This window comes from Lingula anatina, chromosome 6, assembly GCF_051362555.1.
Source record: "Lingula anatina isolate TDL-2025a chromosome 6, LinAna3.0, whole genome shotgun sequence".
Classification (NCBI taxonomy): domain Eukaryota; kingdom Metazoa; phylum Brachiopoda; class Lingulata; order Lingulida; family Lingulidae; genus Lingula; species Lingula anatina.
In genome coordinates, this window is record NC_141772.1 from 13,190,785 (window position 1) to 13,216,703 (window position 25,919).

General features: G+C 36.3%; 2 protein-coding genes across 8 annotated transcripts; one reads left to right on the plus strand and one right to left on the minus strand.

The window, feature by feature from the left end:
- Positions 1 to 201: 201 nt before the first annotated feature.
- LOC106167691 (queuosine 5'-phosphate N-glycosylase/hydrolase-like) lies at positions 202 to 6,659 on the minus strand. 6 transcript variants are annotated; one of them, XM_087014667.1, is made up of 9 exons: positions 6,507 to 6,659; positions 5,459 to 5,589; positions 4,760 to 4,854; positions 3,998 to 4,130; positions 3,507 to 3,656; positions 2,706 to 2,829; positions 1,997 to 2,111; positions 1,408 to 1,546; positions 202 to 490 (listed from the first exon to the last, which is right to left on the minus strand). In XM_087014667.1, exons 2-9 carry the CDS (start codon positions 5,561 to 5,563, stop codon positions 326 to 328), a joined length of 1,026 nt encoding a protein of 341 aa, XP_086870793.1. In that variant the 5' UTR covers positions 5,564 to 5,589; positions 6,507 to 6,659; the 3' UTR covers positions 202 to 325. The 6 variants fall into 6 exon arrangements, with proteins under 6 accessions (XP_086870793.1, XP_086870794.1, XP_086870795.1 ...); XM_087014668.1 differs by having other exon boundaries at positions 6,487 to 6,643; XM_087014669.1 differs by lacking the exon at positions 6,507 to 6,659 and adding an exon at positions 6,301 to 6,447.
- Positions 6,660 to 6,771: 112 nt separating this feature from the next.
- LOC106175214 (uncharacterized) lies at positions 6,772 to 25,796 on the plus strand. 2 transcript variants are annotated; one of them, XM_013557107.2, is made up of 9 exons: positions 6,772 to 7,098; positions 7,796 to 7,921; positions 13,445 to 13,521; positions 19,994 to 20,226; positions 20,594 to 20,703; positions 21,868 to 22,682; positions 23,556 to 23,836; positions 24,661 to 24,713; positions 25,016 to 25,796. In XM_013557107.2, the coding sequence occupies exons 1-9, from the start codon at positions 7,016 to 7,018 to the stop codon at positions 25,158 to 25,160; spliced, it is 1,923 nt and encodes a 640-aa protein (XP_013412561.2). In that variant the 5' UTR covers positions 6,772 to 7,015; the 3' UTR covers positions 25,161 to 25,796. The 2 variants fall into 2 exon arrangements, with proteins under 2 accessions (XP_013412561.2, XP_013412562.1); XM_013557108.2 differs by lacking the exons at positions 6,772 to 7,098; positions 7,796 to 7,921; positions 13,445 to 13,521 and adding an exon at positions 16,292 to 16,429.
- Positions 25,797 to 25,919: the final 123 nt, after the last annotated feature.

The following is a 25,919-nucleotide window of genomic DNA, read 5'->3' on the forward strand; positions in this document are numbered from 1 at the left end:
ATGCTGATTTTCAAACTTGACCTGTGTTTTATGAATATTCATCAGCTCTGTAAATATAAAGCCAAAAAGTAAAACTGTCTTCCACTTATGGTGTTAACGCTGAAAGTGCACGGCTACGGCGACGGCGACGGCGACATGATCGGCGACGACAGACGCAGGTGATGGCAATATGTACAGACACATCTGTGTCTGTACATAAAAAAGCTCAGTTATATTTACCTTTACCTGTGTGGGTATCAAAACAGTATCACTGGTATTTGATTACCATACAAAATTTCCCCTCAGTATGACCTAATCTATTTAGAGATCTTTAAAGTAAACCCTCTTAGTAATATATACACCTAATCTTATGTATAGGAATGCTGTTCATTTCCTCTGCATGCTCTCTCCTGTAGTCCCATAGAAAATGGTCAATTAAAATAGAGTTCACCGTGATGTCCCCGCAGGCCTCATCTGCCGCCATTAAATCCTGGATCTCCTGGTTTACCAGCTACAACAGAAAATGTGTACTACTACTAATAACATATTGGAAGTAACCTGAGAAGTCTAGACAAATGATGATCATAATCATAATAATAGATATAAAAGATGATCCCATCTGGTAAAAAAATACATCATGCTACCTTCGTAGTTACTTCAAGTGCAGACTCCAAATTCTCATACACAATGAGATTCAAGTATTCGATTAAAACATAATGACACACCATTAAGATACTACATTCTCTATTATGCACCACCATGCCTGCTCTTATCCACTTTACAGTTGTCACCTTTAAAGCAGTATTTGCTCATCTTTTATCTGTAATAGGGTCATCACACAACATTTCCCCATTAAATAATGTCTTTTCACCCCCATAAAACTCATTGCCAATTCTATATACTACTACCCATTTTAATACTTAAAAGTACAATGGATGTGCACTGCTATTGCTTCCTTTTCATTTCATATCCCATAAAAAACGCAAGTTTTACAGGCAGGGTTATTGGAATTTGGTGTGCTCAATCAAGATCTTAAAAGAATATCAACTGTTCATTTTAGCCTCCCCCCCCCCCCCCCTCCAAAAAAAAAAAAAAAAAAAAAAAATTTTTTTTCCTGGGGTAAACAACAATTTTCCCATACTTACCAATGGTTAATAAATTCATTACTACAATCAAAGTTAGTCCCTGTTTTTTTTTTTTTTTTTTTTTAAGTTTTTTTTAAATAATCTCTTAAGAGATTATTACAGAGGAAGCCATCTATGTAGGTCACATGGTTGGATGACAAGCACAGATCTCAGAATAATTGCTATAAATGCCATTTTTGTGGTAACGAAAATAGAATATATTATATTTCTATGAGTTGTTTACAATGTATTTATTGTGAAATATAGATTTCATACGAAGAATTGATATCCCTTTAATTATTACCTCTGTTGCCCAGATGGAACATCCTCTGATTTCGACTTCCAGCCTGTCACCGCTTCGGAATGTAGCATCACTCTTTAACATTTCCCACAATGCATCAGAGTATTCCAGCACCCCAAAGTACACCAAAGCCTGGGGAATTCTGGATAAAAAGTAAAAAAAAAAAAAATTAATGCCTGTCCTCTAAGTTATATGCATATTACATATAAGGTAAATTCTCAACTTTTGAATTTAGCTGGCCATTTTGACTCTTTTAATTTTTTTCAACATTCAGAGAAACTGAAAAATGAGAAGACAAATGTATTAAATAAGGAATGATTATTATTATAGAGAGTAGCCATCAGTTTCACACACCATTCAGATTGAAAGTCACACTGGCTATGACTTTCCACTCAGATAATAATAATAAATAAATAAATAAAACAAAATTCAATTATTTAAAAGCATCTGCAAAGGAGGGCACATTTTACAAAAATGACTCACTATGGTAAAAGAAAGACATCTTGACCATACTGAAACTAAAACTGAAGGTTATAACCCGTAAAACAAATAAATGCTGCAACAATAACAGCATCATCTACAGTTACTATACCTGTAATCAGCAAACATGGTAACTGTGTCTATATCATCAAACTTTCCCAATCCTTCCCCTAAACAGCATGCCCAAATATCAGCTATTAGGATCTGAACCCTTTTGTATATGCCGACTGAAAAAAAATTACAGTAAGATTCTTAAAAGTTCAGGGACAATATATATTCCGTTTTAATTATCCACATATTTTAAAGAGACATTAGAAATCAGAGTAAATGTCTTGTAACTTAAATTATTAGCACAAATTATTCTTACACAACTGAAAATATTGCAAATGCAAATGGGAAAAAATACATAACAAAACAAAATAAATAAATAATAAAAATGAAAATTCTGGGGGCATTTCTTTTAATTAGACAATTTGAACAAAGGCAATTATTTGACATATTTAGCATTTTAACAAATATATTTTTAAAATTAAAATGTACTTGTTGTTAAGTCAACAGTAAGTGCCTGTACTGTATCCATCTTCCACAAAGAACTGATTCATGACATATACCAAACATTATTACGATGATGACAGTGATGATGATGAAATTCTGAGGATTACTATTATAAACATATAAAACGCTACCTGTAGCCTTTATTATAGCACTGTTATCTATTATAAAAACACACCACATCATTTACAGAAAGAGGAAGTCAAGAAAGAGGGGGTAGGGTTTCAGGATGCCCCTACGCATGTGAAATACATATCAATTATTGATACCTTTCTGTCCTTCAAATTCTACTTCGTCCCTGTATGAAGAAAAGTCCCTCACTACAAGTTTCAGCAACTCTTGTGCACTCTGGTTGGCTTGTTTGAGACACGTCACAAATGATCCATTATATTTCTGGAAAAAATGTTTAATTTACCAAAAAAAAAAAAGGAAAAAAATGGCAGATTAGATAACATCATTTTTGACTCTAGGTGCCTGTATTATCATTTACAAAATGTGTATGGCATAACTAAAAAACCACTTTACAAACTCTATGAGATGGGTCGGGACTAAAACTATGAGTACTGCCAGGTGGTACTAGTAACTGGAATATATAAAAATACCAAACTTGGTTATCTTTTTTTCCATTTCTTTTCTAAGCCAAAACGATTAAATGTTGCAGCATGAATTAACTTTCAACAGCTAAATTGAGGAAAAGGAATAATCATTTTTGTTCATCAGCAAGAATAAAAAACTCATCTTATTTACGTCAATGTTTCCCATATCAGTTTTTATGATTTAAAGCAAAACATTTCTATTCCCAATGTGAAAAGTATAGAAAGGGAGGGGGCTTTCACCTTCCAACCCCTCCTTGTTGATAATTACTAATTTAAAAGTAAAACTATGTGAAGGATATAGTTGTTGTTGAACTTCAATTTGTTAATTTATGAAATTTTGTAAGTTTGAAGGGAAGAGGTGATTAAACAATTTTGTATATTAAAAAAGAAATGGATCACAGGGAAATCAACCACTCCTCTGGATCCACCAACAATTTAAATCATTAAAAGTATTTCATCATTATCAATACATACTTCAACCAAAACCTTCCCCGCTTCATGCACCACACGAAGCCTTTCCTCCAACAGAGGCATTTGTTGTGCAGAGTCTGGACGCATTACATGCTTTAACTGGTCCATGGTCATTTTGCTGTAGTAATTGGGATCGGTAATTGGTGTGCCTTCCTAAAAATTAAAAAGCACCATGTGTATTTCTATCTGATTCAGTTGTATTCACTCAATTCATTAATTGCACTATCATAAACGTAATACAGTTGCATAATGAGCTCTTAAACAGATAGCTGTGAAATGCAGTCAATTTTTTCAAATTATTTTGAACACTAAGAATCATAATTTGCTCCTTCGGGCAAAATTAAAAAGAAAAGAATAGGTATACAACATCTCTGAGATATGCAAAATAATAATTCTCAGTCGTCTTATTTATGCTGGGACTACTTTCAGGTTTACGTCATTTCATGAAGAGACAGGGGGATCCAGATTTTCCTTCTTAATCACTGGTTACTCACGTCTATTGCTCTGTTGATGGCAGCACACAGGGACCAATATCCTGTGTACTCTTTGCCTTTATACCGAACCATGAATTTATTGTTCTCATCCTTGGACCAGAAAGAAAAGTTGAGAGTATCACATAGGAAAATCCTAAAAGTAGAATAAATAAATAAATAAATAAATAAATAAATAAATAAATAAATGATTATGAATAAGAAATGAACACATTAGATGCAATATTGTATAAATAAAGTCACAGTTTCTATTTGGATTTCTCTGCATTATAATTAACCCGCATTTGTTGGTAACATCTGAATAGCTGATTTTTTAGCAGCTAGTACAAGCAGAAAACAAAGAAATGATCATGGTAGTGAAATTGTAAATATGGGTATATGCTTATCCCTCCTGTTCTATCTTGACTGCTGACTTGACAATGTTGTGAAAAAGAAAAATATTTTTGGCTTTGTAAATTTTGTATTTCTGTTCACAATCCTGATTACATAAGTAAAAATATCTATCTCTCGGTCTAAGGGACAGCAGTACATGTAAATAATCTGCTATATATAGCTAGTGAGAATAGTAAAAGAATCTGTATAATTCTGATCATCATTCAAGTTTGCAAATAAAAGCTTTCATAATTTGGAAAATTATAAATGAGGATTTTGCTCATGTTTTAATGTTTTATTTTAATAAAATAAAAGGCCTATAACTAAATACATAGTTTCAAGTAAGATTCAAATTTGTAATTCAGCAGTGGCCCAACAAAACCAAAAATGTACCAATTTATAGCTTTCTCATCTGATGTCTTAGGATTCAGGGTGTGATCTCGCCAACTGCCAATAAAGAATTCCCTCTTCTTTGCTTTTTCCAGCAGCTGAAATAATCAAATTTGACAGTATTAGAACTATAACAAAAATTCCTTGGTACATATGTATGTTCTAGAGATTCAATTACAAAAAACTTATAAATTTCCCACTAAATTTTGCAGCTGAGCCAGTGTGTATATGTGGGGTATATCTCTTCCATCCTGATTCCAACACACTATAGGAGCCCATTCCCATAGACACCTTCAGTCTATATGTAGTCTGATCCATTTCTGCAGGGACTCTTGCTGAGTGCAATCTGCTAAACTGAATGACACGCCTTGTCTCATTTCTGTATTCTATTTAGTGCCAAGAGCTAGGAGGTGTGATAATCTACTAAACTGCATTCAGCAAGAGTCCCCCGAGAGTTTGAATGACCTTCACAGAATGAAGATGTCTTTGGGAATAGAGCCTATAGGATATGACTGCATGACGTCACAAACCTAGGGTACATATATACCTTAAATTCATGCAGAGGCCCGCTGAGTATATATTGACCTCAATTCTGTGAGAAAATTAGACAGAACAAAAATATGGTGCACAGAATAAACCACAGAAATATATATGAATATCTTTGACACAGGCATAAGAGAAGATCGAGAGCCAACCCCTCACCATGGCTGCCAGCTTCTTCACCCCCTCCGTACTGATGCTGACATCTTTGCTGTGTTGGGCTATCAGTTTCCCTCCAGCTCTTGGTAACAAGACAGCCTTAGACATAACTATACTATGCTGTTTGTAAAATTCTGAAATAATAATAAAAAAATAAATTTTTATTCTGTGTGCGAATGCTTAAGTAGACACTGTCAAATGTCTAACAAATACTTACTCAATTTAAATGATCAAGCGAGATAAAAGGCACTTCACTTAGCAGGGGTGGATTTAGGCTATCTTCGGGCTCTTCCAGCCAGAAGATTTTCAAGTTGCATTGACGAGTATCAAATTTTTTCTGTTGGAAGACCATCAAAAATGAAGGCTGGGCCATATAGCTCCCTGACATAATTCGGAAGACTGTCAGAAAATATCTTTGGATCTGCCCCTGCCAAGTTGATCTCCAAACCAACATATCCACGTACCAAATATGGCTGATTAATTGGCCCACTTGAAAGCTTGCTGAAAATCACCCAATATATAGACACTGAATAGATTCCCGACAGGGATTACGTGGTAAGCTTTCAAGAGGGTCTGCCATATTTGATCCACAGATCTGTTAGTCTGGGGATCAACTTTGGTTGCACCTTCAGTATATATAGAGCCCACCATTAAAGACATTAAATATATTTTTAAAATTCAAGACATTCAAGGGCAGCGACTTTAAGAATGATACACTTGCAAGAAAATAAATATTTATAACTGCATATTTTCCCGACAAGATGATTCCTTCAAAACACTGTATCTGTATAAATAACGCCTGATATATCTCCTCGGTAAACTGACACTGTGAATAACCCATTTACCGATATATCGACTGCTTTATCTTCTGCTTAAAAAGGCACAAAATTTGTCGCGGTACATAAAATAACATAATTTAATGTTCTACTTTTCTGTCTGGGTCGTCCAGTAACGTAGATAAACACTGTAAAAATAGGGGAAAAATAACATTGCTATGTTCTATTGTACTAAAAAATGTGGCTTCTATCCACACAAAACTTTCTGAACTCACTGTTCTCCGCGTGTTTACACTCACTGGCTGTGGCTAAAACTGGGTCACTTGTCTTCTTCTTGGGGAGAGATAGATGAAATTATGAGAAACATTTGTGTCAGATATAAACTTAGTACGAATCACAGGATTTTACAAAGACTGGCATTTTCACATGAAAAAAGACCCCGTAATGTCATATGGCATTTTTTAATGATAAGAAGTGTGATCAAAATATTAATTGCAGCTATCAAATTCTTTTTTCCTCCCTTTCCCAAAATGAAATCGGTTCAGCAAAATATAGCAGGGGCAAACCACCGGCGCATGGGCCTGCTGTAGACCGCGAGGGGCCTTGGCTACTTCAAGGCCGAAACAGTTTTTAATGCAAATTTCGTGACTATATTCATAATTGGTCAAGCAGATACAGGGACATATACCGCGTGGTAACGGTGTTAAAGTTCAACAACTTGTTGCTCGGGCTGCTGCAAGTGTTGAAACTTGTTTAAATTAATAGTTCAACTTGGTTCCGCAATATGGCGCACATGGTGATTCCGTCCAGTCGACATACCCTGTTTTTTCGCGGATTTACTGGTGATGTCGACCTTAATGCAGTGAGGTACGTGCTTTGAATATTTCATTTTTATTGGGTTTTGTACACCCTTTTTTTTTTTTGCCATCGCCTAATAAAGTACGGCCGATGAATGAAAATTTTGTGCTCGTGTAGAAATTGCGATAAATATTACGTCTAGACTACTACGCAAGTTTCTACAACAATTTATGTACTACTGCTGTTACTACTTCTGCCAGCCACACTTGCCATCCTACTGCTTTTGCTGCTGCTGTTCATGCTCACTGGCATGCCCCGTAGCGAATGTTGCATGTCTCGTATGGACTTTCCCCAAATCTATATTTAATGAGTTAGCTGACCCCCACCCCCCCCCCCCCACAAACACACACGGATACATATTATACGTGCACAGACACTCACCTGTAAGCAGCTAGAGCACCTGTGCTCAACTAAATTAAACTAATTGGGTTAATTTAGATTGATACACTGAGGATTGTGAATGAAGGGAGTAAACCCCTCAACAGTGTAATTACATGTTAAAATAAATCACTCTGTTAATTTCCAAACAGATAACTTATTTAAAAAAAATTCCTTAATTTCCAATCTCTCCAAACCCCCACCCAGCCATCGGTCTATTTAGTCTGTGCAGGCCCTACTACTGTACGCACACTCAGTTGTGAGGGTTTTAATACTCTGCAGTACGTGATACTATATATATTTTCAATATTCAACTTTTTTTTTGTAGAGAATTCTTTACCAATGAAGGTGGTGAATGTTCTGTGGATTTCTTCAAGATAACCGAGGATCAGACGAACCTGTATTTGGCGCTGAGATTTGAGACCAATGATGTGGCCAGAGACATCATACAAAGGTGAGTTTTAGACCCCATTCCCATCACTTAATTCATTGGTCCACTTAGATCAATCCAACTCTGCGGGGACTCTCGCTGAATGCAATAAGTTTATCTCGATGGCACACCTCTTCCTGTAGTAGAATACAGAAAAACTGGTGATTATATATATATACAACTACATTGGAAACAAGAGGTGTGGTATTCAGTTAAGACAGTTAAGCTGATTGCACTCAGTAACAGTCCCTGCAGAGTTGGATCGATGGTGTTATAAGAATGGGGCCACAGATTACTATAGTAATTATGTGCACTTTTCCACAGCAGAAGTTTGCTTCATAAATTAGCCAGAGTCACATCTGTGTTTATCTAGTAAAAAAAATCTATCAGTGACCCTGGTAGAGGCAATGTTATAGTTAGTGACAAGTTCAAGCTGTGATGGACTGGTATTATCAGTTTGTTTTTTAGTAGTGATCGTATATTATCTAATGTAACTTTATTTTTTTTCTCTTCCTAATGATACTTTACTGTTGCATAGTTCATGCAAAAGGCCTGCAATTACTTTGTCAGATTTGTTGGTGCTCTTTTAGTTTTAGGTAAAGTTATCTGGATTTGATCAAAAATGAGTCTTGTTTGAAAAGGAAGAACCTCAGGCTCTAAATTTGTACATTTTCGGATGCTCTTAATATGGCACCTCTATGGCAACAACTCTTTTTGTTGTTTTTGTTGATTTTGATGGAATGGACTTGTAAGCAGCTATTATGCAACCACAAATTGAATTTTGTTGCTTACCAATGAAAGTTGTTTTCACTACTATGAGGTAGACTCTTTCTGATTGTATAGAGTAGTAACAGCAGTATAGCAGCAGGCATCTTTGCCATTGACTGAAAATGAAGTAAAATTTTTGTTTAGAATAGTCATGTGGACTGAATGCTGTAGATGTGCCATGAGGAATGTGTTCTGCAATAATGAGGTGGATTGTTCTTATCTAGGTAATACGTGCCACTACCAAACATCAGGTACACTTTTAAAAATGGTAAAAATAAGTTACTATTGAAAACTATGAATAAATTTTTAAAGGGATAACTCTTCGTTTCGGCCAAAAAATGAATTTTCCTGGAGTAAACAATAATTTTTCCATACTTACCAATGGTTAGTGAATCCATTTTTACATTCAAAGTTAGTCCCTGGTTTTTTTCTAAAAAGTTGGGTTTTTTGTTAAAATCTCTTAAGAGATTTTAACGGAGTATAGCCATCAATGGAGGTCACGTGGTCTAAAGACAACCTCAGATATCAGAATAATAGCTTAAACTGCCGTTTTTGTGGTAAAACAGAATATATCATATTTCTTTGAGTTATTCACAATGTTTTTATTGGGAAATATAGATCTCATACGAAGAGTTATTATCCCTTTAACTGAAAAGGGGTTAAATCACAGGCATATCATAGAAGTGATTTCATGGTTTATAATAGGACATATTTAAAAGGGCCCCAGGGATTTATCCTAGTGGTGATTCCATGGCCAATTTACACTACGAAGTATAACTTTATATGTCAAAGTTTATTAAAATCATTTAAATATCTGAGTTAAAATTAAAGTAGCTGAACCTATAAATGAACTGTTATCAAGTTTTGAATCAACAGGATGGGGAAGGGGAAGGCAAATAAACCCAGATAAACCCAGGTATATTAATTGTCATCTTATGTAAACAACACTGAGGCACATGGGGAGTGCCATATATACAAGAACCAAACTTATTTTACTTTAATTTTGTTTGCTTATGAAAATGTATCAGTACCAGTTATCTGTGTATTTTGTATTTTCACTTAAATATTTGCAATTGGCATTTAGCAGGTAATTTTTTTTCTTCTAAAAATTGCCAAAGTCACCCAATTTTCTTTGAATTCATTCGATTAGATCTGATAGTAGGTTTATCTCATCTGTTTATTTGCTTAGTCCTTCTTCAACTCGGCTTACCTTTAAAGCAATCACTTTGTTCAAGAATTTTGTTTATTTAGGGCATAGCAAATAAAGGGTTTTCTTGTAAGTGGACTATTCCTTACATGGGAAATCGTAAGTTGGTTCTGGAAATTCTTTTATGACAAAGTTTAATCTCCATACTGTGGTTTCTTTTTAATTTTTTAATTCTAAGAAAAACAGTTATATATACATGGAAATTTGGCAGAGATAAATGCCAGCTGGATCTCCCGTGTTCCATATTAGTTAAATTGATATATATCCAGATGTGACAAAGCTGACATCAATAGCTGGAATTATTCTTATTTCTTTGTATACTGATCTAGACCTCAGGTAAATATTACGTACTCTGAGCAGTATCCACTGGCATTTGTATGTTATTTCAATTCTTTTAGAGCTTGGGCATTGGGAATAATTTCATCAGCTGTGTTATATAGTTAGAATAGAGTTGTGAATTTTCTTCAACTAACAGCTGTACTAGTGATCAGGGGCGGATCCTGAGATATTTTCTGACAGTCTTCCAAATTATCTTTGTTGAACCATCCTCCAGTTTTGACTGTCTTCTTACAGAAAAAATGAGATGCCCTTCAATGTAAACTCTAAAAAAACTGATTGTCTTCCAGAAGACCTAGAAGACAGCTTCTGCCTGCCCCTGACTAATATTGAAAAGTTGTTTCTTAGGATAAACATCAAATTATTTGAGGTAAAGAACAATTTCAGTATTTGTAGTTGATTGAAAAAATTCACTATTTTATTCTCTGGGGCAACGTATATTTTCTCACACATTTATCGAAAGTCCAGTCTGCAGAAACCACTTATCATGCACTGTAATGATATGTGATATGATATAGTTATCTGATGTAGGCTACAGGTGAGTGGAAGTCGGTATATTTGTGATAGATTTATGTTTATTTTGCCCTCTGTTTTGTATTCACACTTCAAATGGCCCAGAAGAAATCCTACAGATTTACCTTGGTGATAACTATAATAAAGCTACTGAAAGCTGAAGACTTCAAATTAATTTAAGGTGATAGGAGAAACATGATCGAATTACATTTAATCATGGTTCTTCTTTGAAAGCAGAGTAGATTTCAGATATACAGACCTGACAAAGCTATCTATAAATAACTTATACACCCCATTTCCATAGATTAGATCGACCTACTTTGGATCGACCTAACTCCCTGGGGGTTCACGCTGAATAGCTGTCAGCCGGGCGGACACGAAAGTTAATTGCCCCTTACGGCTTGTAGTGGGCGGGGACGGACACTTAAGGGGGATTATCTGACGGTAGTCTGGTGAGACTCCCCGCGGTGATAGATCGATCTAAAGTTGTGGGAACAGACCCATAGACTGGTAGTTCAGTTATGGGAAGCTTCTTCATAAAGCAAATGATTCAGTTCAATTTTTCAAACCTCCATTTACTATAAAAAATGGCAACTTCACATTGTTTTCCTGCAGTATTGATTTTATGGGTAAACATTTTGGTTTTTTAAGTGATATTGAGACAAATGGGACTTCATACAGGGAAAATTAATGGGTTTGCTAGGCTAGAATGATCGATGACTGTTACAATGGTTCACAATGCTCAGGGGCGGATGAACTGATGCTCTTTATAGGCTAATAAATGTCAAAATTAAATGTGGAAAATTTATCTCGAGGACAGTCCCAGGAATAAGTTTGTCATTCTGACTGGTAAAACACATAATTTTGGACTAGAGAAACTGTTGCCCTCATTGAGGAGAAAGCTGCCCAATAGTACAACCAGAGAATTGATCTAAAAGACTGGTATGCTGTGATTTATGATTGGGCGCATTCAGCCACTTGATTTGTGTACTAACTAGTCCGTGGATCAAATATGGTGCACGCTTGATGATGGATTCCCGCCTCCCATCTCATGCCGTCCCAGCAGGGGCAGAGCAATTAAATCTCGGCACACTTTCAGGTGGGTTGCGCCATATTTGATACGTGGACAAGTTAGCCAGTGGATCAAATACTGGCTGTGAATGCTGCCTTAGATTTAAATCGGTGCTTTTAGGTTAAGGAGGTACACTGAAGTGATCTGATAAATAGAACATCAGACCTAGCCACTAGAATACTAAGAAAAAGAATTACTTACTAGTAATCAGGTATTTCCTGTGATTTGAATTCCATATGATCCATGCTGTAACCGCGCATTTCTGTGAATGCACATACTTAGGCTGAGAGGTACATAAACTTATCACCAAGTGCTGAAAGTTAAATGCTATTATGCAAATTTTTTTTGTTTGTTTTTTGTTATAATGCAGAATACAGGAACACTGATATGGTGGCTCTCAAATTAGTCAGGGTTTTACTGAAAAGCTTGCGGTTGGTTGCCTTGTGAAAAATACATGATACTTAACAAAGCAATAATCAAATGTGCAGCGCAGGATAGATAATAGAGTTGTACTTCCCTGCGGCATTCGAGATCAGCCATTTGAGACAACAAAGGCGACGTAAACCCATGAATTATTTACAGACAGCAGTTTGCAGCTGTCAAATGCAGGATACACACCTTGCATGCTTGGGAGGAGAGGTTCATTGAATTTTCCGAGAACGTATTGATTTTGGTGCAGGCTCGGTCTATTTATATCTGGTTAGGACTTCACAGTTGCTGTTCATCCTGCCACTGAGTTAATATATGAAGACAGAGTCTGCCAGGACAACAGAGTCAGGAGCTGGTATGTTTTTGTTTTTTTTTTTTTAATGCTTGAATCATCTCTGCCCTACATAACCGGGAAGTTGTTTCTATTACTAGTACCAGTACATCGGGAAGGATAACCTGTGTGTGTGTGTGTGTGTGTGTGTGTGTGTGTGTTGGGCTGATCACTGCCTCTACCTGCCTGTCAGTTGCAGTTGAACAGGAAACCAAGTACATGTGTTGAAGATTATTCATTGCTCAGTAAGGCTTTTTATTTCTGTTTTCCAGGCCTGGGCTGCATGGAGATATAAATGCAGCAATAGTTCAAGAAGTTATGTGTCCTCTGTAGTGTAATTCTCGTACTAAATTTCAGATATTTGAGAAGACAGATTTTTTTTCTCTTTCTGTATTTTGGATATTCCAGACAGCCACCATTTACCAAGTGAACCGGCCTGGCATGTATATTTTATGATTTGGTTATCATTACTTGTCATTTCCAGATGTTCTGCTGTTCAGAGGGTTGCTCTTAGTGCAAAGCCCATTTTTATGCTGTTAAGTCTTTTATAGTCTTTTTTTCAGCTATTGTAAATTGATAAACTGTTTTAATGATATCCAGGTTCCAGCTAATAGGTGCTCAATTGTTGACAAAGAGAGATATGTAATGGCTATAAAACACTGGGTTCTGTACTGTGATGTCTCTGTTTCAAAATCAGTCGATATGATGTTCAGATGGTTTTCAGCTCAGCAGTGATCCACCTTATCACCCCTGCACTATTTTACACAGCTGAATTCTTGGTAATAATGAAACCAGTCCCAGTTTGATCCACGCATGGATACCAGTATGTTGTGGTGTTACATGAAGCGAATCCTCACGCTTAAATATTGTATGCTAATGCTGTCTTCGTAGGTTTGACGGGCAGGAAGTTTTAGGATGCAGACTCTGTGTAACGTGGTATAAAGACCTCAGAAAGGCCAGACAGAAAGGTAAGGGCACTTAAACAACAATTTATGCAATATATGGTGGGTTGGTTGGAGGGGGGGGGGGGTTGGGGGGGCGGCATAATCAAGGGGAAGAAAAATGTGGGAGCATGTTGAGCATGTTGAGTTTTTGCCAGATATGAAAGTGAATTTATTTGGCTGGAGAATATAGGGAAGTGTGTGTGTGTGAAAGATAGAGATAAAGAGAAATCGAAAGGGAGAGAGTGAGCGTACAGTAGGTGTGTGCTTAACCTGTTCTTTACTGATACCATTTATTTGACCAAAATGAACTTTGTCAATTTTGTCAGATTGAGATTGCATTAATCTGATATTAGGACGGTTTTCCTTTGTATAGCTGTCAAAATGATAGTAACAGCCTAACTTTGATTTGATGTGAACTAGTCTGAAATATGGATGGATATGAAAAAGGACAAGACATATATGTAAAGGGTGGGAATCTCAATTGTCAAACATTTTTTTTTTTTAATTTCCATCCCAAAAGATAAGAAATATTTTTATCAGAATTGAAACTTTTGTCACAAACTGTATGGGATAATTTTTCCAAGAACTAAGAAAACTATTTTTCAGGTACATTTGAACCGTGCATCGATGGAGCGTGGATTCCTATGCAGTAATGCATATAAATCACTTTTTTATTAAAGGTATATTTGAAACGAGCATCGGTGGAGCATGGATTCCCAGTGATGCATATAAACCACTTCTACTAGTTTCTTATACGACTCAAATGAAGTTGACATGCCAAGGGATACTTTGAATTACTCACTCCATCAGCCCTAAAAGAACTTTAATGTGTACCTTCTTCAAGGTTTTTATCATAAGTTTGACCCACTTATCTGGCCTAATTGTTGCCAAAAAATTGCTTTTATTTAGCACAGAACAAGCAGAAAAATCTGTTCAAATATAAATTTTCGGATAATATAAAATGGATGTCTTTTGGTATTGCTGTAAGTTATACTATTTGAACCAACATGGTGGCATTTGGTCGGGGTTTTTTTGGCAAAAAAGACTTCCAATGCATCTTTAATGAATATTTCATTAACTGTCTGCGGCAGACCAAAATGCAATGATCTAAAGCTAGCAATGCAATTCCCATGTTTCTTTCAGTCTATTCATACAGTAAAATCGGGCTACAGGGCATTTGTCCTTATGTGTTTACATTTTTGCTATTTGCACAGTGTTATATTGCGTGGTCTGGAGGGTTGCCAGAGGGTCAATTCACATAGTCGATACCTATAAAAAGGGACTTTCCCAGTGCATGATAACCTTTGTGAATAAGTCTGCTCAATAGTGGCCTGAAATTTGTTACTAAAAGGGAACTGCACTGACACACTGCACCATTGGTTGACTATCAATATAGGTCACCGATATTGATTTTTTTTTCGACTAACAGAGGATGAGCTGTTGTTAGTGTTGTGTGTTGCAGGGTGCGTGTGTGTACTGCTCCCAAGTTCAGACTTTACGAAAGGCCAAAAAATCTGTCAGACATTCGGTCTGACAAGCTTAAAAATTCTGTCAGACCAAAACAAAATCTGTCAGACCGAAGTAAAATAATAGAAATATGAACCATAATTCATGTTTTCATGTGTATTTTCTAACGTTTTAAATCATTGACATTAAATAAATATTAATTTTTTGATATATATTTATTTGTAAAAAAGTAAAATAAGAAAGAAAAAATAGGCAAAAAATTACTTGCATAACAAGTTGTTTTTTATTTAATAAAAAAGACGCTCTGGAATGACACAAGGACTAAAACCAATACAAGTATGAAGAATGTGTAGCTAGTAATATCAAATGTATGTCCATAAAAACGTCTGTTAAGCAGATAACCATTTCGCACGTTGTTTTTGGCAATAACATGTGCATTTTGAAACAGCACAGTAAGGCGGTCTCTTTCATCCATTTGAAGCTTTGGCAGGGACTGTCCAGTCCGAGTCTAAGTTCCTTCTTCATTTTATTTCTTTTTTTTTTTTAATAAAAAGAAACTCAAACTGTGAGCTTTCATCAAGTTCAATTGCACTTTCTCCAACTCGTGATGAACGGTACATGCAAATACGTACATATGTTCCATAATTTAAGAACCCGTAATAAAGCTGTAACATTTATGTTGCTATTGATCAAAATGATAACTTTAGTACTCCTGACACTCGGCTCACACTATTTTCCTCTCCTACAGATCACAAGTCCGCCAGGGCCTACCTTCTTTCCAATTTATTAAACTTCCATTTCTCTTCTTCACTTCGTTTTCATTTTTGCCACGCTTTGCACCAACTAAGTGTTTAAAGTTCAACAACGTCATTTTTTAAGCAAAAGGCTTATCCATGAGTACTGTGTACGACTGATAATGAAGAAACAGAGGATCAAGTCGGTAAAAACGCAAATAGCACGAGCACATGTGTTGCGGCCATTTTGTTGTGTAGAGGTATTACGAAACGAAAACGAGACTGTACATTACATCATCCAGGAATTCCCCAACCTCAGCCAGTCATAAAATAGTATTTGTGAGTGAAACTGAGGTTAATAAATTATGTATAATTAGCTGGGAACTCCCCGAGATTTTCACCCCGTCTCTCTTTCCGAATGAAGTAAAATATATCGTCCAGAAAAGAAACAACAACGTATTCCTTATATTTACACATTCCCAGTCAGTTTGAAAACTCGCCGGACATAAGGTCCGACAATACAGGATTTTTTATCGGACCGAGACGAAATTTGCCAGGCATGTCCGACGGTCCGACGCCTTTCGTAAAGTCTGCAAGTTGACTACGTTGCTGCTGCAGCTGTTGTTGTATGTCTATATGTAGAAATTTGTTTGCTACAGTGTAAACGGACTACACAGACATCAAAATGTGGAGGAAAGACTACAAATTTAATAGGGAAAAGCACAGGCGCTGTGGGTATATTTTATATATTTGTGTTTTGAAGTTTTAAAAAGTGTTACATGTGTCTAAAGTTTGGATTCACCATGCCACTATGTTTACGGAATGAATTTTGGAAGTAAATATAAAAAAATGTGGATAACGTGAAATATTTTTCACAAAGTTCTACTGGACCAGCATTGGCAGTGACAGATGAAATAAATTGTGAGAATCATTAAAAAGGATAATGTTTACTTTAAGTAAGTAACAGTTCATCTGAGGAGAAGGTAGGTATAGTGGGAAGAGAAAGGTGCAAGGGGTAGCAGAAGGCAGACATGAATAGAATATATTGATTTTGTGTAGTTGTCGTCATTCTGACTTCTACACGCAAAAAGAAAGCCAAAGAAGGCTGAATATTAGTTTACAGCATCACTTAAAATGACTCTTTTTAATTGCTTTTCTGACCAGTTGATGTCTTAGTTTCACTTTGCTGTTATCTTTTAAAATACTAAAATATGATCACCAGCTTATCTACTTTGACACAGTTATACACAGTTTGAATTCAGACTTGTCACAGACTTGTTGTGTGTTTCAGTTAAATAGTAAATGGTACATATCTGATTTTTTTTCTAGTCATCAGGCAATAACCCATTAGTTAAGGCAACCATATATATTTAAAAAAAATAATAATTTGGTGGTGGTGCGTGTATATGTGTTTGAATTTTTTTTTTATATATAATATGCATGCATGGTATCAACTGATAAAATGTATCAGTCAAGATGCTTATAAGACATTTTTTTTATTAACAGTCGACACATCTGTTGCTCACCCTATAACTGCCAGATTGTTTTCTTTTTCACTTTGCCTTGTCTCTTTGTTTGGTAAAAAGGAAGGTTCCTTTAAAAGTCAACATGATCATGTTACTTTTTACAAAAGTTATCATTATTATTGATCATATTGTATTATTTTTACAAAAGATATTATTATTATTATTATTATTATTATTATTTTTTTTTTTTGCATATATCTTTGCTACATGCAGCCCATATGTGCTAATGTATATATTTTTATGAAACTCTCATACATATTGAATGGCTTTGTTTTTGGCAGTTTCACTATGAAAAACTACTATCATCAGATTATTGTACCACCAGCGTAGGCGCTGGCGGTACTCATGGTTTTAGTCCCGACCCGTATGTTCCGCCGGCTCCGCCGGCTCCTGCGGCTCCGCCGGCTCCTGCAGCTCCGCCGGCTCCTGCGGCTCCGCCGCCAAGTCACCGTTACCGCTTCTCCTCCTAGACGGTAAGGGCCTCCATACCCATCTCTTGGATTTAGGTCACCTATAATCTCAACTCGTTCCACGTAAAATTTGGGCTTTGTCGGTATTGGGGTCTAGGTGTGGCACTCATTGCAATGCACCATTGTCCAAAAATGGCAAAATTAAATGCTAATTATCTCCCCTATGGAAGGAATTATGGGAAAAATTTCTACAGACAGCTTTCCAAAAGTCATATGTGTAGATTTCAAATATGCCCTTGGATTTGACCTTTGACCTTTATTTCAAGGTCAAACGGGCCAAAATTTTCAAAAAAACAAAATTTTTGCCGAAAAAAAATTTTTTTGCGCTCTTATTCAGACACCACACAGACTTAACTAATAATATTAATGGAAAGTGTTACCCTTCGGGTCATCTTTCATCTCCGTGAATTTGGGGTCAATCGGTGCATTTTCACGGGAGTAGCGGCCATAAGATATCAAAACTGAAAATTGTCTCTAATTCGGGAACAGTTAATGCTAGGCACCCATTCTTATTTTAATTTTGTAGAGCATGTAAAGCCCAACACTGGAGGTGGTCTCCGTTTTTTTGTATTCCATACGGTTTTCGAGTTACGCTTTATCAAAAAGTCATATACTGGTGGTGAAAGCAAAATGTGCGGGCTTGGCAAAGCAGACAACTTGTGGTCAAAAATGACATTATTTCATCAAATTTGAACATCTGGAACTTCAAAGCACCTCCCATTTCAAGAATTTTGACCAAAATGACCTTTTCTTTATCTTAATTAATTTTTTTCTGTAGGAAATTTATGGCACACTATGGTAACTCCAAAATTATACCATTTAGTCCCTTATATCTCCAAAACTGGCAGAGATAGGTCCATAGTTACTATTGAAGTTGAAAAGGAAGTCATATACTGGCAATCTAAATGTGACCTTAAAATTGACCTTTGACCTACTTTTCACCATGAACTGAACTTTGTAAATTTTGCGTCCCTTTTATCTCGGAAACTGGCAGAGATAGGTCCATAGTTACTATTGAACTTGAATAGGAAGTCATATACTGGCAATCTAAATGTGACCTTAAAATTGACCTTTGACCTACTTTTCACCATGAACTGAACTTTGCAAATTTTGTTTCCCTTTTATCTCCAAAACTGGCAGAGATAGGTCCATAGCTACTATTGAACTTGAATAGGAAGTCATATACTGGCAATCTACATGTGACCTTAAAATTGACCTTTGACCTACTTTTCACCATGAACTGAACTTTGTAAATTTTGCTTCCCTTTTATCTCCAAAACTGGCAGAGATAGGTCCATAGTTACTATTGAACTTGAATAGGAAGTCATATACTGGCAATCTAAATGTGACCTTAAAATTGACCTTTGACCTACTTTTCACCATGAACTGAACTTTGCAAATTTTGCTTTCCTTTTATCTCCAAAACTGGCAGAGATAGGTCCATAGTTACTATTGAACTTGAATAGGAAGTCATATACTGGCAATCTAAATGTGACCTTAAAATTGACCTTTGACCTACTTTTCACCATGAACTGAACTTTGCAAATTTTGCTTCCCTTTTATCTCCAAAACTGGCAGAGATAGGTCCATAGTTACTATTGAACTTGAATAGGAAGTCCTATACTGGCAATCTAAGTGTGACCTTGAAATTGACCTTTGACCTACTTTTTATCATGAAGTGAACTCTGCTTATTTCTTTCTCTTTTAACTTCAAACTTGACAGAGATAGGTCCATAGTTACTCTTGAACTTGAATAGGAAGTCATATACTGGCAATTTACTGTGACCTTGAAATTGACCCTTGACCTATCTTACGAAGAACTTAAATTTGATTGTACCATATATATTTTTTGCAATAGTTAAAAAATTCTTGTTGATTGCATTTTTACAGCTTGTCAAGAACAAAACTGGTGGCTGTGTCCCTTATTTTGTGTATGTGGGGGTCTATACGAATGCGCTTGCTCCAGCTGGTGGTACAATATTCGGAGGCGGTATCGCCTCTCTGATCCTCTAGTTTTTACAGTAGTTGTTGTTTACTGAAATGTGTCCATTTCCTTTGATACGGGGCAATAAGAATGAGTTTTTTTATGTTAAGTGTCTGCATATTTGCCATTTATGCTGTGTCCAGTTCCTTTATTACGTACTGTATTCAATTTATTTATTTATTTATTTGGGGGGTTGGGAGGACTCCTAAATGTGAAAGTTTGAGTGTGTTGCACCAAATAAGGTATAATGGCATGTTGCTAGTTTGAGACTTTGTTTAAATTATGATCACTGGACTCTTCTTACATATTTTTTAGCGGTTAACCAAAGAGGTCAACGCTCATTTTCCCCATCAAGAAGGGCCAATTTTACTCAGTTCCCCAATTCAAGGGTAAACAGTTTACGAGCTCGTGCAAACCCCTGGTACAGACGAGGAAACTTTAGCATGCCAAGACGCGGATACACACACAGGTCTCGTAGGACAAGGTCCAAATCTAGGTCAAGGTCAAGGACAAGGTCTAGAAGTAAAAGCCCAAGAAGAAAAAACCTAGTATGAATATACTGTATTGTTTGCTTTTTTTTTTAGTATGAATATACTGTATTACAGTTTGATATCTCTCTCTCTCTCTCACTGGCTTAAATTTTGGTTTTACGTAAGATGTATGTGTACAGTATGGGAAAGATTTCAGTATATTTTTGATTTGTTGTTAAGGTTTTATGAATTAGCATAAATATATCTTACAATCAGCAGAATGCCATGCAGGTATTAGAATGTATGATACGTTATTTTACATAATCTGATGTCAGTGAATAAGTATGGCTGAAAATATAAAACAGTGTGTATAAGCTTGGTTTGCAATCCAAGGGTCATTATAATTTACTTAAACAACTGAAGATTTTTTTTTTCATTCTTACAGTCTTCCAGTTACAGACATAGTTTGGAAAGAAGTACGGAAAAAAATGAACATTCTTCCCCAGGTAGACAAAAGTCAAGTGAAAGAAGTCAAAGTCGTGATAAAGAAAGACGGTAAGTTGATACTTGGTATCCGCAGTAACTAAAGCACTGGAGAGAGAAATTACATGTATGGATACATGTTTTAAAAGTTTGCCCAGACTGCCTTTCAATTGAGTTAATAAATTTGCTCATAGAGAGCAAAAAAACTTGCAAAAGTTGTAAATTTTTTTAAATTTCAGTTTACTTTTAATTTTTATTCATTTTTGAATCTAGTAATATTTAGATTTAATTACAAATTAAACAAGAAAATGCAAGTTGTACTGACAGCATATTTATTCTATCTAAATCTAACTTTATTTTACACTGCATTATAATTGCATAAATGATTGCCATATTTTCTAGTCTATTTCATAAGTAGATATTTGATAATTATGTAACTATCTTTTCATATAAATAAATAAAACAATGTTAACATATGCTTAAATATGCAACAAAATAAAAAATAGAAACGAAATAAAGAAAAAAAATCACACGCCACACAGGGGCTCGAACGCGGGCCCTCCCGCTTACAATACAGAGCGACCACTGTACCGCTTGAGCTATGAGCTATGCAGCCTTTTCATCTAAAGCAAGGCACTAAAATACAAGTCAACGTGCCGAGTGCACAGCGTCTAAAGATGCCTTTTGCGCACCACACCATGCATTCGTTGAGCTGAAAATACTTATAATTTATCCTTTCCCAGCCGCGCTTTAACACTAAATACTGCAAATTTAACATTCCAATGGCCGAAACGAAGCAACCGTCTGTCATATGATGCATACATTTACCCCCTTATAACACCTACCTCTTCTCAAAAAAATTTTTTAATGGCTGCCGTTCAACTGCCTCTTCCGTTTTAACCATGCATGTTACGGGCACACAAGCACTATAACGTGGCAGCCTACTCGCACAACCATATACTGCCTGACTGGTGAAAAATGGCCCGACCAACCAATAGACTTGCGAATTCTTTGCATGCAATAAAAACTCTAAATCACATTGTAAGCCTTGTATTAAACATTATCAAAAAACAGAACTTTGTAACAGATTTTAATAAATGAATTTGTAAACTGAATCTGTTATTCCCCCTCTTCACAAAGCCTCATTCAAAACTGAACCCACATTTGAATTTGATATTTTCCAAAGTTTATATTAATTCACACCATACTGATGCTTAAAAGTTCATCCCTTGGCAGGTCTCTAGCATCGCCACAAGGTGGAGCCACTAGGACATCACCAGGTGGCACCACTGTCAGGTCTTCTCCAGGGTCTCATTATTCCCGGCATTCTGCGTCCCAAGAGCGAGATTTCCATTCCAGTTCGAAGTCCCCAGAACAACAACAACAGCATCGCAGGTTGGAGGATGGTGTCAAGTACATGAAGAAAAGCAGTGATAGTCGAAATGTCAGGACAAATAGTGCAAGTTCGGCCAATGGTTTAGATGCAGAGGCGCTGACTGGGTCACCATTGGTTCTTCAAACAGCCTCCAAGTTGAGTGAAGAAGAAAGTAGTGATGGATTGGCCTCAAAGCGTTCTCAGCAGTTTAACATGGTGCTAAAACCTAAAGTCCCGCTGCAGAAAATTAACATTTTAGACACAGATGCCCAGTCACCGCAAGATGTTGGAAAATGGATTCATGACATCCGAAAGACTGCAGAGCCCTGTGGTGATGGCTCTAGTAACAAAAATGAAACAAACAGTGAAGTCCAGCAGTCGCCCATTTCGTCTCTTGATGCCAAACTGAAGGAAAGAATGGGGTCCAGTAAATTTAAGCCATCTTTCACAGTCCAAAGTTCTGATGAAATGGGCCTTGCTGGTGATGAGAAAACGGTCGAAGGTCATCCAGGATCGGAGGTGTCAAGGTCAGACGGAGGGAGTAGCAAACCAGCCATGATGTCAGGGAAAGAGTTGGGCAGGGGACAGGATGTGAACAGTGCTACAAAGAGGAGGAGGGATGAAGAGTTGCTTTCAGAGGAGAAGAGGAGGAAGAAACTTACCGAACCATTTCAAAGTAAGTATTTTTTTTCATTATCGCATCAAATTGGCTTTATTTCTCTTTCATAAAAGACATGAAACTGGAAATTGCACCATCTCAATGGCTCTTTCAATAAAAGATACTCCCATTTCACCTTGAAAGTGTCAAGATGGCTACTGACATAGTTGAGGCAGAGGCAGAAGCGGTACAGCTGTGAAGCTCCCAGCACTGGTGTTGATATATTCCCTGTTTTCTTCACTGTCTGTAGCTAGCTAAGCAGTGAATGCTCCAGAATATACAATGTACTAGATAAGTGTTCAATATCTCATTGGAGTGCTAGAGGCTGATCTTTTCAAGATGACTGTTCCTGGTAAAATTGACATTTGTATTTTATTAATTTATATGTATCAGGTGATTAATATATTATGTCATGTCAGATGCCTCATTTAATGATAAATTTATGTAGGTGCTGCAACAATTGTCATATTGAATGGTATTCACATGCTGTTTTGTATGGTGCCAGAACAGTTGAGTAGTAGTAATTTACTTGAATAAATGACATGTGGGTTGCAATTTATGAGTTATTTATTGAGGTAATGGTTACAGTGCCATTGTGACAGGTGTTTAATTCTGACGATTACCTTATCCACGTGTCATCATTATTATATCACAAGGTGCTCTGTGTGTCTTCTTTATATAATCAAGTTTCTGCCCAATATGTCACTTGTTACTCTGCTGTGAATTTGTCACCCCTTTTTGTACACATATTGGATTAGTGCTTCATGTTTGATGGTCTAATTACCATGATGGGGTGCATGAAAAACTTGAAGAAATGTCTCCCGCAGATTGTTTTTTTTTTTAGAGGAAATTACATTTTACAATAATTCCTGTATTTGTGATATTTTTTAGAAGTCGACTCTTCAGGTGAAGATGAATATAATCACAAATACACCAAAGATGTCGACTACAGAGTGGTATGGAGTAGGCGACCCTTACCGCACACCAGCAGCTCTGAGAGGAATGGCACTCAGGAACACTTAATGGAGGCCTCAATGTCAGATACCGACCAATCAGGGGGGAATCGTTCCAAGGGCACTTCAAAGCCATTGGTCAATGGAGTTGGGAACCATCTTGGGCTAACAGTGGAGAATATGAAAATGCTGATGGCCAAAAAGAAGGAAGTTGAGAAGGTTTGTTGTGCAATAAATAGTTTTGGATACACCAGTTGCTTTATTTAAAACTTCTCCAAACACACACACACACACACACACACACACACACACACACACGCACTTTTTCAACATTTTAAGGTTGAGATTAAACAAACAAGTTTGATATATATATATATATATATATATATATATATATATATATATTTTTTTTTTTTTTTTTTCTCTCCATTTTTGATCGTGTAAGCTCTGAGTTCACATAACTTTCTGCGAGAGGCAAACTACTCTTATGATCTGCTGAAGATATTCCCAATACAGTGATGTGATTTATAGAATACTGTACTGACTTTCATATTAACTACATGTATGCTTTTACCAGTGGACACTGGCCATTTAGTTCTCAACATTGATAAGTGGATACTTACTTGATACTTGAGATGGAAAACTGGTCTGTACATTGTAGTTAATATCTTAGGAAAAAGACACTTGTTATCTCATATTAGACTCCATTCACATGGAAAGTCTATTTTCTAAAAATCTATTTTCTATTCGCGGTATCTTGTAATCACGGTCCCTGTGCCCTGAATATCCCAAGAATTAATTACAGCTTTGGAAGTAACTGGCTCGCGCCGCCAGTAATTACGCCGCGGGATATTCAGAGCACATACGGCGAATAGAAAATAGATTTTTAGAAAATAGACTTTCCATGTGAACGAAGCCTTAATGACCTAGATATATACTCTATCTATGCCTTATTCATGCACATGTGGCTGACAATTATATGTGCAGTTGAAAGGAAACAAGGTTGTGTGACTTGATGATAAAACCGTGACTTTATTCTTCAGGCATATAGACAGGACTGTGAGACATTTGCTACAGTGGTGAAGATGCTGATCAGGTAATAATATTATATAGGCAAAAGGCTTACATAGGCATGTTTGATGATAAATGACCAGATGGTAATTTAAAAGAAAAAAAAAAGACCTGCAGACTAACACTTACTTGTCAATACAAATAATTACCATTCAAAACTATTGTATAACAGAATATTTTCATATGTTCTTATTATGTACACATAATGTTAAATCAGACTAATTACTAAATGATACAGACAGTCTGTTTTGTTTTAGTATTATACCGGCTCCCTTCCTTCTTTACATCACATTCAGAGGTACTTTTAGTTCTAATTTCTTTTTTAAGCAAAGACCAAAGTCTGGAGGAGCCAATCCAGAGAAGTTTGAAGTTGAACCTGCAAGAGATTGGTCAGCATTGTATTGAAGAAGTACAGCATTATATTGAAGTGCTGCAGTCATCTCAACAACAACAACAGCAGTCCTCTGAGTAGGGCTGACATGTGCCATGTACCCTGATGTACCACATTCCATGATGGGCTAAATCTCCATTTCTGGGGACTTTAGGACCATTCCCAGACCCTGTCGTACTAACTGTGGATCAGTCTATCTCCGAGGGGATTCCTCCTAAGTTGCAATCAACTTAAGCGGCTTAGATGTCTGTCAGGCCTACTTAAGATGCTAGGGGGTAATTATTTATCGTTTAGCAGCTTCAGCAGGCATGCCAGTATTTGTCTTGTTTCCATCCCAACCTGAAGGCACTGTGCGTATTTACTGTGAGGAGTAGGGTAGGACAGGGGGTTGGGGAGGAGGGATGTCAGAAAGCAAGGATTTGGACTTATTAAATAATTGAAAGATTTTGGAATCTTTTAAAACCATTTTTTTGGTGTGAAGACAGGTTGCCATTGTCGCAATTTGATGTTATTACAATCCAAGACATTAAGTCTAGAATGACGTGCTGTGTCAGTTTTAAAATTTACCTAAATGCTTGTATGTGTATGATACTGAGTTGTAGTTGATGATTATGAGTATGATTCTTCAATCTTGGGGAGAATGTCTTGAACTTAGGCTGACATGCCACAATTTCAGTGATATTTGTCTGTATAAAGTTTGTTGTTGGTTAAAAAGAAATGCATGAATCACGGAAGAGATCCATGTGCTTGGTGCAAATAATCCTGCCATATTTGAGATAATTGCCATATATGACTATTGTATATTGATATTTATTGATTAATTTATGTTTGATTTTTGTT